The sequence below is a fragment of the Netta rufina genome (assembly GCF_964035555.1).
Source record: "Netta rufina genome assembly, chromosome: 3".
In the NCBI taxonomy this organism is placed as follows: domain Eukaryota; kingdom Metazoa; phylum Chordata; class Aves; order Anseriformes; family Anatidae; genus Netta; species Netta rufina.
Window position 1 is genome coordinate 3,536,979 of NC_140125.1, and position 12,685 is coordinate 3,549,663.

General features: G+C 44.5%; 2 protein-coding genes across 4 annotated transcripts in view; one reads left to right on the top strand and one right to left on the bottom strand.

Annotated features, from left to right (window-relative positions):
• Positions 1-248: 248 nt before the first annotated feature.
• On the top strand, positions 249-4,078 carry MALL (mal, T cell differentiation protein like). Its single transcript, XM_084284145.1, has 4 exons — positions 249-1,593; positions 2,691-2,858; positions 3,343-3,474; positions 3,879-4,078. Exons 1-4 carry the CDS (start codon positions 1,492-1,494, stop codon positions 3,939-3,941), a joined length of 465 nt encoding a protein of 154 aa, XP_084140271.1. The 5' UTR covers positions 249-1,491; the 3' UTR covers positions 3,942-4,078.
• Positions 4,079-5,782: 1,704 nt separating this feature from the next.
• Positions 5,783-12,685, bottom strand: part of ASB3 (ankyrin repeat and SOCS box containing 3) — a 30,704-nt gene continuing 23,801 nt past the window's right edge. For all 3 annotated transcript variants that reach the window (XM_084284648.1, XM_084284649.1, XM_084284650.1), the window contains 3 exons: positions 10,738-10,989; positions 8,490-8,623; positions 5,783-6,988 (listed from right to left, as the gene is read on the bottom strand). In XM_084284648.1, coding sequence (XP_084140774.1) covers positions 6,735-6,988; positions 8,490-8,623; positions 10,738-10,989 — 640 coding nt within the window. In that variant the 3' untranslated portion in view covers positions 5,783-6,734. The remainder of the gene's footprint in view (positions 6,989-8,489; positions 8,624-10,737; positions 10,990-12,685) is intronic.

A 12,685-nucleotide genomic window follows, 5' to 3' on the forward strand; every position in this document is an offset into this window, starting at 1 on the left:
ACCTCTTGTCCAATCAGCGGGCTGCGGGGTTGCTCTTTATTTAGCACATTTTACTGTTTTCCGTTCTCACTCAGGAAAAGGTTGGGTTATTCACAGGAATGTGCTTGACCCCACCTAGTACAAATAAAAGGTGGTGAGAATTCAGGGAATGCTGCGTTTCCTATATGCATGACTATAGCATAGGTTAGCTCGCTGTGTGCAGGCTGGTGAGCTGCAGGGTATGTCTCATCAGGACGTTCAAGGTTTCTTTTTCCTGAGCAGTTTGTAACCAGGGTCCTTACTGAGTGCTGCTCACTCCTGGCACAGAGTCCTTAATCTGATTTCTCTTTGTGCTGGAGAGCCTGGATGTCTGGCTGCTTTGTCTGTGGTGATGGGTGCGTTGCCACGGTGCCTGATGTGAGGTGGGCAGCACCAAGTCAAAGTGAGTTTAAATCCAAAGCAGTCACTAGTTTTGTGTGGTGTGAAGTGCTTTAAAACAAGGCCCTTCAAAGATTGCAGCATGCTGTGTGGAGCCCAAGGCCAGCCCTCGCTGGCAGCTTTTGTAAACTGGAGCCTTCAGAAATCCTGCGAAGAGCAACCCCCTGGCCTACGATGTGAGCCCATGAGAAACATCATGGGTTTGTTTTTCTTCTGTCTTGTTCAGGAGCCTGGCAGAGAGGCCAAATTCCTAGGGCATAACTTGGCTGTTCTAACAGACGTGTGCTATCTTACTGGGATCTCCCTCCTCTTGCTGCAGAGTTGCCTGAGTTAGCGGGGTCTTTCTGTCCACTCTAGCACAGGAGGCAGAGAGACCACTTTCAGCTTTTTATTCCTCCAGTTATTTCCTAGACTTCTTGAGTGGGTGAGGCAGAAAGAATAGTGTGTTCATTGAATCCAAAGCACATCTGCCAGGAGGTGGAAATTAAAGCTGGCCTGGTTGCTGTCCTTCTGACCTTTCTGGACACTTAAGAGCAGATGGACAAACTGTTCCGTCTTTTGCTGGTGCATTGAGTTGTCTGTAAGAAATGTTTGCCAAGGCTGTGGCGGGCTGTAAGTGTTCGAGGGCTAGATGAATCCCATGGGTGTGGGGGATTCTTACGTGAACAAGTAGCAGAAACCTGAGCAAAAAGGGGAGGAGACAAGAGCGGAAACAAAAATATTTCACACTTGAACAAGTGCCAAGGACAAAATTGGATTGCAGGAAACTTCTGCACTGGTGTGGTGTGGGATTTTTTTCTTCTCCCATTAAAGACGATGAACTAACAGTGTGCTACTGCCGGTGGGGTGCTGGCCAGGCTGTGAGCCCATCCTGTGGCTGTGTTGGCAGCAGGGTGTGTTACAAGAGAACCGGGGGGTTGCTGAGGACTCCTTCAGCTGGAGGAAGCAGTGTGGTGCCAGCCTGGGCTGGTCTCTGCGATTACGTCCCTGCGGGTGTGCCGGTTAAAACCCCGCCGGGGAGCGGCGCGGCGCAGACACATGCGAGCCGAGCGGAGTGGCCTCAGCTGAGGAGCGATGGCATCGGCGTGTCCCCCCACGGCCACCACGCAGCCCACCGTGCCCTCCGGACCAGCCATCTTCAAAACCGTTCCCTATGCCTTCATCCTACCGGAGATAGTGAGTACGCCGAGCCTTGCTGTGCTGTCACACCCAGCTCTGGGGAGTCCTGGGCTTAGAAATCTGGGGGGAGCCCTCAGGAGGATCCTGAAAAGAGCCTTAATGAGAAATAACTTAATTTCTAGTAGCTTATACTGGCCATGCAGAGCTGGTCTTTGTGGTTAAATTGTTCTCGGGACAGCTTGAGGACCAGATAAGCTGCAGCACCACATGGAGCTCGTGCAGGGGGCTGCCAGCTGCCATAGGGCTAGGCAGGGCTGAAGAGCCTGCCCTGGGAACGGAAGCAGCTCTACTTAGCAAAGAGAAAATGGAAATTGCTTAAAATGAAGGGAGTTTTGCTTATTGTATTTAGATTTTACAAGAAGCCAACCTGCCCGGAAACTGTAAAATTCCATACATTTTTGCACTGCGTCTGAGTCCAGAGGGCAGGCGGTGCGAGTGGTTGCAATAGCTGCTCCTGTACTTTGACATACGGCGCGGTAGCTGGTAGCCGCGGCCCCGGTGCGGGCAGCACACACCACCCACACCTCGTGGGCACAGTCAGTGCAAAGCAGGAGTTTTATCCACCAGAGCTGGCGTGGCATAGGGCAGAGGGAGTAGAGGCAGATAGCCCTGTGTGCTGTTTCTGCATAGTAAATACTTGAGGTGGATCCAGAGCAAGCGACTCACTCTGGGCTGGTACGTGAAGCTGGGAGATGACTTCCTCGTGCTGTGATTTCAGGCAGGTTATTAATGTGCGGGCAGGGCTGGGCTGACATTGGTGGTTCACATTTCCGAGATAAACGCACGCTTTCTGGCGTCTTTGCCAAAGCCCTCGGGGTGCGGTTTTTCCTTGTGTTGAACGCAGCAGCAGTTCTTTCCGTTTTGCAATAAAAGTTTTGAGGCATTTCCCAAGAGTAGTCAGGAAAAACTTGTGCCAGCTGGCGGTGCTGCTGCCGGCCCAAGGATGCCCTGCATAGCAGCCGCGCTGCCCACAGATGAAGGGCTTCCTGGGGCCAGCCTGGGAGGGAAGGAGGGAGGCGAGGCGGGATGCAGGGAGGAGAAGGGACTTTTCCCATCGCATGCTCACGGAAGGTGCCTTTGCTTGTCCCTGGCAGCTCTGCGGGACCTGGGTCTGGATCCTTGTTGCTGCTACCTCGGTCTCTCTCCCACTGCAGCAGGGATGGGTGATGTACGTGTCCATCACATCCTGCCTCATCTCCCTGCTGCTCCTCCTCAGTTACATCTTCGGCTTTCACAGAAACAGCAACAACTGGAAAGTGCTGGTAAGGATGGGCTCAGAAAGGGGCAGGTGGTGTGGGCAGCAGCAGCTGGTACCAGCAGCTGGCGAGGGGTTGGCCAGCCCATTGCAAGCGAATGTCCTTTTCCTCCTTTCCTCCCTGGGGACACGGCCAGGCCTTTACTGGAAACGCCTGGAGGAGGTTTTGCTGTGCCATTGCTATGTGTGGCTCGTGGCCCCTTTTCAATGGCAGGGTGAAAGGGAAGAGATCAGGATGTGATAGAAGCTGTTCCCACCTTCATCCCCGTGAACACGGGCCTGGGGCTGGGCCCTGTGCTTCCCCCCTGGGAAATGGGGTCCCTCAGGTGCCACCAGGAGGTTCGGTGTGCTGCAGAGTGCCCAGGTGTGCCTGTCCCCTTTGTGCTCTCCTGTGCGCAGAGGATGGACGGTGGCATCTCCTGGCCTCGGGGCAGGAGAGACACAAACAAGGCCGAGCAGTTTTTGATCCGCAGCACTCCCTTGTTTTGCAGGATAGTTTGTACCACGGAGCCACAGCCATTCTGTACATGAGTGCTGCTGTCTTGCAAGCCAACGCAACAATCGCGTCTGAGTTTGAAAACGGGTTCCCGCTCTACTACTACCAGCTCAACTGCGCGGCATCGGTGAGTCAGTCTCGAAGAACCCGGGCGGGCCTAAGCACCTGCAGCTCCCCCGGGAGAAGCAGGAGCAAACACTGCGGCTGTGGCAGAGGCGCTCCAACCCACGCCCATCCAGCCCAGCAGTGTCAGATGGTGGTTAGAGCTTCGGCTGCTTTTCTCCATCATGTGCTGGTGCAGGCTTCTTGGGGGTTCAGCAGCTCAGGACAGCTTTGCACAGCTGCCTCCTCTGGGAAATTTGGGGGCTTTGCCCCCCTTTTTTGGAAAAGAGTTGGAAACTTTTTTTTGGAAAAGTTTGGAAAGAGCTGTAGGCTTTGAGATTTCCTAAGGTCGAGAGCACTGTGAGATGATGGAGTTACACCCTGTGGGGAGCCCTGCTGACCCCAGCTTTTGCCCTTTCTCTCCTGCAGTTCTTTGCCTTCATCACGACCTTCCTGTACATCCTCCACGCTTTCAGCATCTACTACCAGTGAGCACGGCGGAGGCAGCGTCAGCTTCCCTGTTGCAGAATGAGGCTTTCCCAGAGCGAGTGTGCAGCAGCTGGCTTCCGCGTAGGCGTGCCAGCACCTCCACCAACCTCAGCGAGATGCGGGTGCTTTTCCACTTATTGAAGGCAGGATTTTTGTACACTGGTGTCGTGTCGTTGTGGTTGTGGGGGGCATTTCATATCAGGGTCTGTGGGTTACACGAGGGGAGACCACACGTGGGCTCTAAGCCAGCCCCCCAGGCACTGACCCTGCTGAGCCCAGGGAGGAAGCCAGGCAGTGCCCAGGGTGAACAGCCCCTGCCATTGCCTCGTGCTGCCCTCTGGGGCCTCCCCTTGCCCCAGCCCTGGGCTCCTGCCCCAGCCGGTCAGCCCCTTCCTTCTTGTGGCACCTTCTGCAACAGCCACCCAGAGTGCCCAGAGCCAGCTTTCCAGGCTACGAAATCAAGTAAAAGGAAAGCAAAAGGCTTGGGAAGTCTCTTCATTTTCGGCCACTTTTGTCCTGCTCTCCTGAGATGCTGGACCAGTGGCACTGCCCTTGTGATAAAACTGCTCCTGTTCACCCTGCGCCACTGCCCCACTGGCAGCTGTCACCCAGCCCCGCCGCTTCCAGCGGAGCAGGGCGGGAGCAGATGCAGCTCTAGGCACCTGGTCAGCCTTTGGAAACAAAGAAAATCTCATTTTCTGTCTTCCTGCAGGCTCAAAGGTCACAGGCAGGGTGCCACAATATGTGGGAAATGAGCGTTCTTTACAAGCTCCTGAGTGTAGAGGGCACCCGGTGCACCAGCTGAAGGTAATTGCTGGTGTACCTTGACACAAGCTGGGAGCGCAGTGCGTAGCCCGGGAGCTGCTCCCCACGCTGCCCTGGGTGTGCTCCAGTGGCCGTTGCACAGACATCACACCACAGAGCTGGGCTGGGAGGGACAGGCGAGCACTGGACACTGTGGGCATGGCAGGTGGAGAGATTTCCTGGCATTACAAGGGGAAGTTCTCCCCCAATGTGTGTAGGAATTTTTTTCACATTCGTGATGGCAATTTCTTCCAAAACCAAAGGTGTTTCCTAGTGTTCTGCAGGGGAAATGTCCTCCAAGTCTGGGGGAAACAGCTATTACCTGGAGTGGGATCTTCATCCACTGTGTGTGTGGGGATATCGGGGCCTTCCACATGGGAATGTCTGCCAAAGGAGGGGGGTGGTACTTCCCTGGTGTCCCAAGGGGGAATTGGCTCCACAGCAAGGGAGAAATCGCTAATAATTCCTAGGGAAATTTCCTTCAAAAGGAGGTGGATTTTCCTGGTGTTCAGGGGAAGTTTCCTCGGCCATGACAAAGGAATTTCCTGGCATTTCCTAATGAGAATTCCCTCCAAAGAGAAGAAATTCCCAGCAATCCAAATAGGAGTTTTCTCAAAAGGGTGGAATTTCCTCCAAAGGGAGGGGGCCTTTTCCCCACATTCCAAGTGGGAATTTCCTGGCATTTCAAGTGGAAAGTTCCTTCAAAGAGCAGGGAGAGGCTGTCTTGGCCTTTCCCGTGGACATTTTCACCAAACTGGAAGGCTGGAGATGAGACACAGCTGCGCCTTTCCCAGTCAGGAATGGATGGTGCATAAGCTGAGAACAACACAAGAAGGGTAAGAACTCTTCAATGCATTTTTTAATTTTCTCCTATATCCTTTGTTAAGAGAAGTGGTTGTTAACACATAGAAAACTAGTTTATAAGGGCTGCAAAATGTGTTGTACTCTAATAATGAAAGTGTGCAGTTTGATACAGCTTTGTAAAAAAACCCCACAACACTACAAGTTAATCAGATTTTATGCAAGAAATTCTATTTAGAGGAAAGGATCTCATTTATTTCATAATTCAGTTTGTCACTAAAGGATACAAATGTTAAAGTTACATCCTGCAATAAATTTGAGCAGAAAACTGCAACTATTGCTCCAAATCACAGTTGCAGCTCTTATAGGCTCCAGTGCTAGCTGTAAACATATTTGAGGTATAAGGAATATTCTTAAGAAATTATGACGTTAAATCAAGGTTGTAAACAGTTCTAAAGAAAGAAGAAAGTGGTGTATCTGTTACTGAGTAAGAGATACAAACAAATCCCTTGACTTTGGATCACGTTAACTTAATGTTCATATGCAATGATTTGCTCTTAACTATAAAAATATTGACTAAAAGCAACCATGTGGGGAGACAAGCACAAACAGTTCCAAGGGAAGTGACTAGGAAGAGCTGCTCAAAGATGACTGAAAATGATGATAAAAGAACAACAGCTCTCCACATGCTGAATACAGATGAACAAGGAAAGAAGGGGGGGGGCAGTTTATTGAGGAAATCCTTCCCTTTCTCATTAATTTTCTACCTCAGGTTCAGCTAGATTACTCCCCAACGTACAACTTCACAACAATAATACACCATTGTTTTCCTTGTACTGTATATGCTGTACTTAGAACGTGGTATCTATTCACAGTGTCTGACCAAATAGACTTCAGCTACTATATAAGCTCTGTTCATTGAACAAGCTAATTTTACTCTGCAAGAGTTAAACACTTCCTTTCAAAATCAGAAAATATTCACAGACCTAGAAAGCTACAAGAAGACTTTTTAAATGAGCACATCATAGAGCTTGTAACAAACGTCCCAATTTGGTATAAAACTGCAGCATGAAAAGATTCTTTTCTGCAACCTTACTTACAGCAGTGTTTCCCTGGTGCCTGCTAACTGCCTTTACAAAACTTGCGGCCACAGCGTTGAGTCGCTGGCAGTGCCATCAGCTAGTGCTGGCATTACGGACTGTCCCTCCTCTCTGCATCTTCAGAGCTGGAGGTGGTGGCAGAGTGAACTGCCTCCTCTCGCTGCCCCAGGCAATCCTCCTGCTCTGGGACAGCGCTGGCACGAAGTACGTCCAGGTACAGGAGGTAGTCCTGCAGACAGGCCGGCAGCGGCAAGTCCCGGATGAAGCGGTCCGATCGCAGGCGTTCACTCGTTAAAATGGACCGGATCTCAAGACGACACAGGTGAGACAGGGAAGGAATGAAGGCTGAGGAATACAAAACAGATCAAGTGGTGAACGGAACCATGGGACTACACTGCCTGTCTGCTTAGTTTACATAGATCCCTCTGAAACCCCCCATTCTCAGCCAGGTAACGAGGCAGAATTATTGACTGTGAAGGACACTGCTCTGCCACATCAGCTTTTTTGCTATAATATCAACTGCAATCATTTATGCAGTTGCCATACTCATCCTTCTCTATTGAAATACAAAACTTTACGGGACTATACATTTTGTAAGCCTTCAGCTGGAGGTATGAATGTCAGTTCTTGAATTTTTCGTCACAAACTCTTCATTTTTAATTTCTTGTGCTCACTCACATGACCAGCTTATCTCAGTTATCTCAGAGTACTTAATACTCCTCAAGGGGAAAATACTGCTCAGCATAGCAGCTGGCCTGCTTGCCCTGACTGCTCTTGGCTGAAAGAATGAAAAAGTGAAAAACTGTCTTCCCACCTTCTTCCTCTCTGCAGGTTTGGTCAGTATTGCTATTTGTAATAGATAATAATAATAGTAACAATAATATATTTAATATATTATTATATCATTAAACATAATACATATAATACTTAAATTACAAGTATTGCTATTTGGTTACAGGGTATTAAATACTATTACAACACACATACATTTATTAACAACAAAGGAACCGAAAGAACTTCAAATAAATTTCCCCAAATAAAGCCTTTTTTTTTTTTACACTCCAAAAATATATCCTCATTAGCGTTAAATATTCCAAATAAAGTCTTATTTAATAACAATAATATGATTTAGACGTTTTCAAAATTATTGTAGCCAATTTAAAAAAGAATATGCTTTAAACTGAGTCACTAACATATCTGAGCAGTTTTTCAGTAACATAATGCATAGGTCATAGTGCAAGCTCTATGTTAAAGCTGCTTTTCTGGAAGGTGAAAACGTCAAGCACTGGTGTTCCTGGACAATCTATAATTGAATCGTTTTGGCTGACTTTGTTTCAATTACAGGAGTGATAATGAATTTCTAGATTTGTAGGTATTTAGTATGATGATATAGATGGCTTTTATTTTAATTACTGTCAATGCTTCCAGAACAAGATAGACACTTTGTTAGAAATACAAATCAAATTTAAAAACAAAGGCAGCGGGATATTGTCTAGAAAATGCAACTTAAATCTTCCCAGAAGAGGATCTTTAGGAAGATGCAGTACTAACTTATAGTCGCTGCCCATATTTTACAGCATGCTTGTTAATTTGAAGTGGAAAAGATAACCCGAATTGAAACACATGAACTATGAATCGAACAATGAAATCAGTAAAATTCATTCAGATATGTTTTGTTTGCTTGTTTTCGGTAACTATTGTTTCTGCTGCCCAGTTTCTGGACAAGCAGTATCTACTGACTATTTGACCTTCTTTGCATTTATGTGTTAGGACAAAGAGCTGTTTCCCACTTATATCCTGGAGATCAGTATACACAGAGACTTATTTTTCCAATTGTTTTGCTTACCAAAATGGCTCTTGGGAGTCCAGCTGAATTTCTCTTTGTAGTCTGAAAGGTCTCGTTCGACAGCTGGGGGAAGTCTCTTCCAGTTTGTGAACTCCAGAATGAAATTAAGGACATCCTCACTCACAGAGTAAATCCTGCACAACACAACTCCCGTAAGATATCACTTTACACAATAGCATAAATATAGTAATAGAAGTAACACCCAGAAAGTTTTCTTGTTTTTAACAAATCCATAACAATATATATTCCAAGCACAGAAAACCATTAAATAGAAATTCAAAGTAATTCTGACAGCATGACTCCTTACTAAGGATTTTATCTTCCTCCGTTACTTTTTTTTTCAGAAGTAAGCTAGACTGCAAGAGAAAAATACCTGTTCTGAAATACAAATGCCTTGGTAAAAGAGAGCACTCTTCTCTGCACTTACTTCTTATTCAATTTACACCTAAATTCTAGTTAAGGTGGTGAGACAACAGGGTGTTACAAGCATTACCATCATGTTTGAGGAAAAAAAAAAAAAACACATAGCAAATATTTAGCTACTTATTTAAAACAATCAAACAAAACAACAAAATTTGCAAGTGTTTCAAACTCTCCTACATTTCATTTCTTTAGAATGTAGAAAGAACTTCTAGCAATAGTTTAACTGAATGGAACTTATAAAGAGGCTTAAAGTAACAGCAGGTAAAACAGCTTTTTTAGTACTACACATGATGAACAGTCACACAATTTCATAGAACACCTTCTTACCTATATATATACAATCCTGAATTTTCATCTAAATGGAAATATAAAATGCTGTAAACACACAAAATACTAAACATTTTTCATACACTTCCTTTTTTAAGAGAGTCGTGTCAAAAATATTTTATGTCCTTTCTAGTTTTTATTATTTCAGTTTCCAACACTGAGATTTACTTTTATACACTTATTGAAAAGCACCCAGGAGCGAGGTCTGACTGCTTGGCCGTCTTAAAGAGAAGGGTGACTTCACTTTCCTGCTGGTAATTAAAAGTGCCAATGCTCTAGACTGACGTGTTTATGATTATATAGTTGTTTTGCACAATGAGCCAGGGGCAGTTAATCAACCATATACCTATCATTGCTCTATTATCCTCTTGTTACTTTCCAAGACAGAATAGTCAATACTGCAGTTAAACTCATAGAAACATCAGTTCTGTGGATTATGATGTAAAATGCACTATTTTTAAAAAGTGGGTATTTAAACAAAAAAGTAAACTCTATAAAAGCAGTTGCAGATAACAAAATACAAAAAAGCATCTCCTATCATATACATACACAGGGACACCTGTTTCCCCCCTGAATTGTCATCTTGAAGTGTGTCTACTTGTGCAATCACTTAGTCTCCTGTTTATAAATATGATATACAAAAGCACAGAGGTGCCCAGCTCTTCGTATGCTCCTCTACTGCTCAGCACATCATGGATGCTAATGAACAGGAGAATCTCACTAAGTCATAAATGAATGTTTTTTAAAATACTGAGAGCATAACGACCTAACATTAGCTGAAATATAAATTGGTATTTAAAAACTAAGTAGATCTTAAAATCGTACTCCTTTCATACATTTAAGTGATATATGCAATGACGTTACAGAGCATAAATTATCTTGTTAACCACTTAGAAGTATGAAGTTGATCAAATCTAAGCATCTTTTCCATGGACAGGAAAAAAAAACAGAAGGAAATACAAATACTTCATAATTTTATGTACATGTTTAACTCTGCAGTGCCTAATTAAATATAAACCAGCACCAAGCAGTAACTTATACACAGAAGAATACTTTTGCCACAGTATTTTGTTTAACACAAGCTCTAGCTCTCTTTCCTTTGCTCCTAACCTCAGACCACCTTCATCTTCCATTTGTTTCCTATCTCTTAACCTTTCTTGGTATTTGAAATTCTTCCTACAATTCCTGTATTATACATAGAAACTCAACTTGCAACAAAACATGGGTGCTTTTAAGAAATGCTGAGTTTAAAAAGCAAGAAAAGATGCCTTTCTCCAGGGTAGGAATAGAACAGTCTTCATTCTGCCATCTTCCTCACGGTCATTTGTTTTACTCAATCCAGCCATTATCCATGAACCTTATTTCAGACCTTCCCTAACCCTTCCCATTCCTGATCATGACAACTGATAATCACTAATTCTCAGCTAAAAACTCTCATTTGCAACAGCTTTACAGATTAGCATACAACATTTAAGAAAACAAGATAACGTCTGCTTACCAGAACCTGAACAGCAAATTCACTGGATTAAAACCAGCCAAGAGCAGGTGGGGCAGCCATTGCTTGTACTCCTCGTGTGCTTTAACTGCGTAACTTACGAACTCTGATAACTGATCGCCAGAAGGCAGTGAACAGCCCAACTTCAAGAAGCGTCGAAACAACGTAAACTTTTCATGGCACAGGCAATATCCCAAATTGATCCCAAGCAGCGTGATCCCGTATTTCAGAAAAATACCAATTAAATTAAAAAACCTACGAGCAGCACACATGGAACAGGACATCCCATTAGTTTTTCACAGAAAAGCATCTTTAAGTTATTGCCACTGAGCAAGCATACTTCCTCTATGAGAAATCCCCACAAACCCAAAGAAAACCACACCAGCCTGACTCCAATTGTTTCTAGAAAGCATCAGTTTAAACCTAAATTGGTTTAGGAGACTCTGGTCCTTATATTTAACACAATTGTTGGTTCTGTCCTGAGAAACCCGCGGTTCCTTTCAGCTTCCAACTTGGGCAGGCTTTCTCACAAATGAGAAAGAAAAATGAGGGCAGGCTTTCTCACAAAAAACAACTTCTCAGATAGGCTGTAGGCCTGTGTTCAAGCCTCAGGTAGTTATAGCAGTCGGGGCACCGAGATACATCTCCTCTCACCTTTGTATTTTAGCTAAGAAGGTTTGCAGGTGATGAGGTTTTGAAACTGCTGAAGTATTGCATGCTTTGATTTTTCTTCCTTAAATAAAGGAAATCAGAACAGGTCATATGTGGAAAACAAGATTCAAAAATAAGAAACTGAAATCATGAGTCACAAATGTAAGGTAGCCACAGAATCTCCCTATACTTTTGGATCTACTGTATAATGTGCATTTTAACGCGGGGCGGGGGAAGGGGTGTGTGAACAAAATTCAAAACTACCAAAAGTTCACGGATTTGAGCAACAGCACAAGAAACAAATTTTGATCCATGAATGTCAAACACTCTGTTAGAATCTGAGTTTTAAGAAAATTTAAAAGTCTCTATGAAGGTATTTTCTCTAATGAAGCACACTGGGCACGTAACATTACTCCGGGTTGATGTTCCCAAGGAAGACTGTCTACAAAGGGTCAACTAACTTGAATTCTGGCAAAATATTAGACAGTAGACAGCAATCAACTGAATTTTTAAAAAGTTGTTTTCAGATGGATTCTCTACCACATTAAAATTTCTCCATTGCCCTAAGCCATAAAGCAGTATTAGGCAGTTGTTCTCAATTAGAATCTAAATTAGAATCTAAAAATTAGCTCTGTGCAAAACCCAGTGCTGCCAAGAAGCGACCCAGATTTGATTCTCAATCTTGCTTTGAGCTGTGTCAGCATTCAGTCCCTCGTATATTTTATAAACTGAATTACTCTGGGAGAAGGACAAGGCGAACCTAGGGACAGCAACATCTGGATCTCTTAGAACAATAAAATAAAAATAGCCCACTCTTCCACAAATTAATTTCCCACAGAAAAATGAAGAAACAGATTCATTACTAAAGGAAAAAATCAACAAAAAGTTCACTAAGAACAGCTCACAGACATACCATACGCATACAGAGCAGTAAGGCTCTTATACCTTACTATTTTTCCTCTACTTTGACAGCCTTTGTATTATGAAGTAAGCATTATTTTATTTCCTGTTGAATACCAGGGGTGTGCACTATCTACCAGATACAGAAAGAAATTAGTCATTACATCAAATTTATTCCATTTTCAAGTCCTCCTTACAGCTATAATGTTGACCTGGTTAATTCTGCTAGTCTTATGCAGAAGACCGGCATACAGAAAAGTACAACACTACTTTCCAGTAATTCATCCTTACCAAAAGGAATTTAGCTAATTAAGAGTCCTCTGTACTGAATTAGAGCATCAAGGCATGTTCCCAGAAGACAGAGGTGTGTTGATAAGGCCTCTTCAAAGCACAAAACCTG

Bases quoted from the DNA above. Each gene is read 5' to 3' on its own strand.
- MALL (XM_084284145.1), top strand. From the start codon at position 1,492: ATGGCATCGGCGTGTCCCCCCACGGCCACCACGCAGCCCACCGTGCCC. The intron at 1,594-2,690 runs GTGAGTACGCCG...TGTCCCTGGCAG, and splicing joins CCTTCATCCTACCGGAGATA to CTCTGCGGGACCTGGGTCTG. The intron at 2,859-3,342 runs GTAAGGATGGGC...CTTGTTTTGCAG, and splicing joins GCAACAACTGGAAAGTGCTG to GATAGTTTGTACCACGGAGC.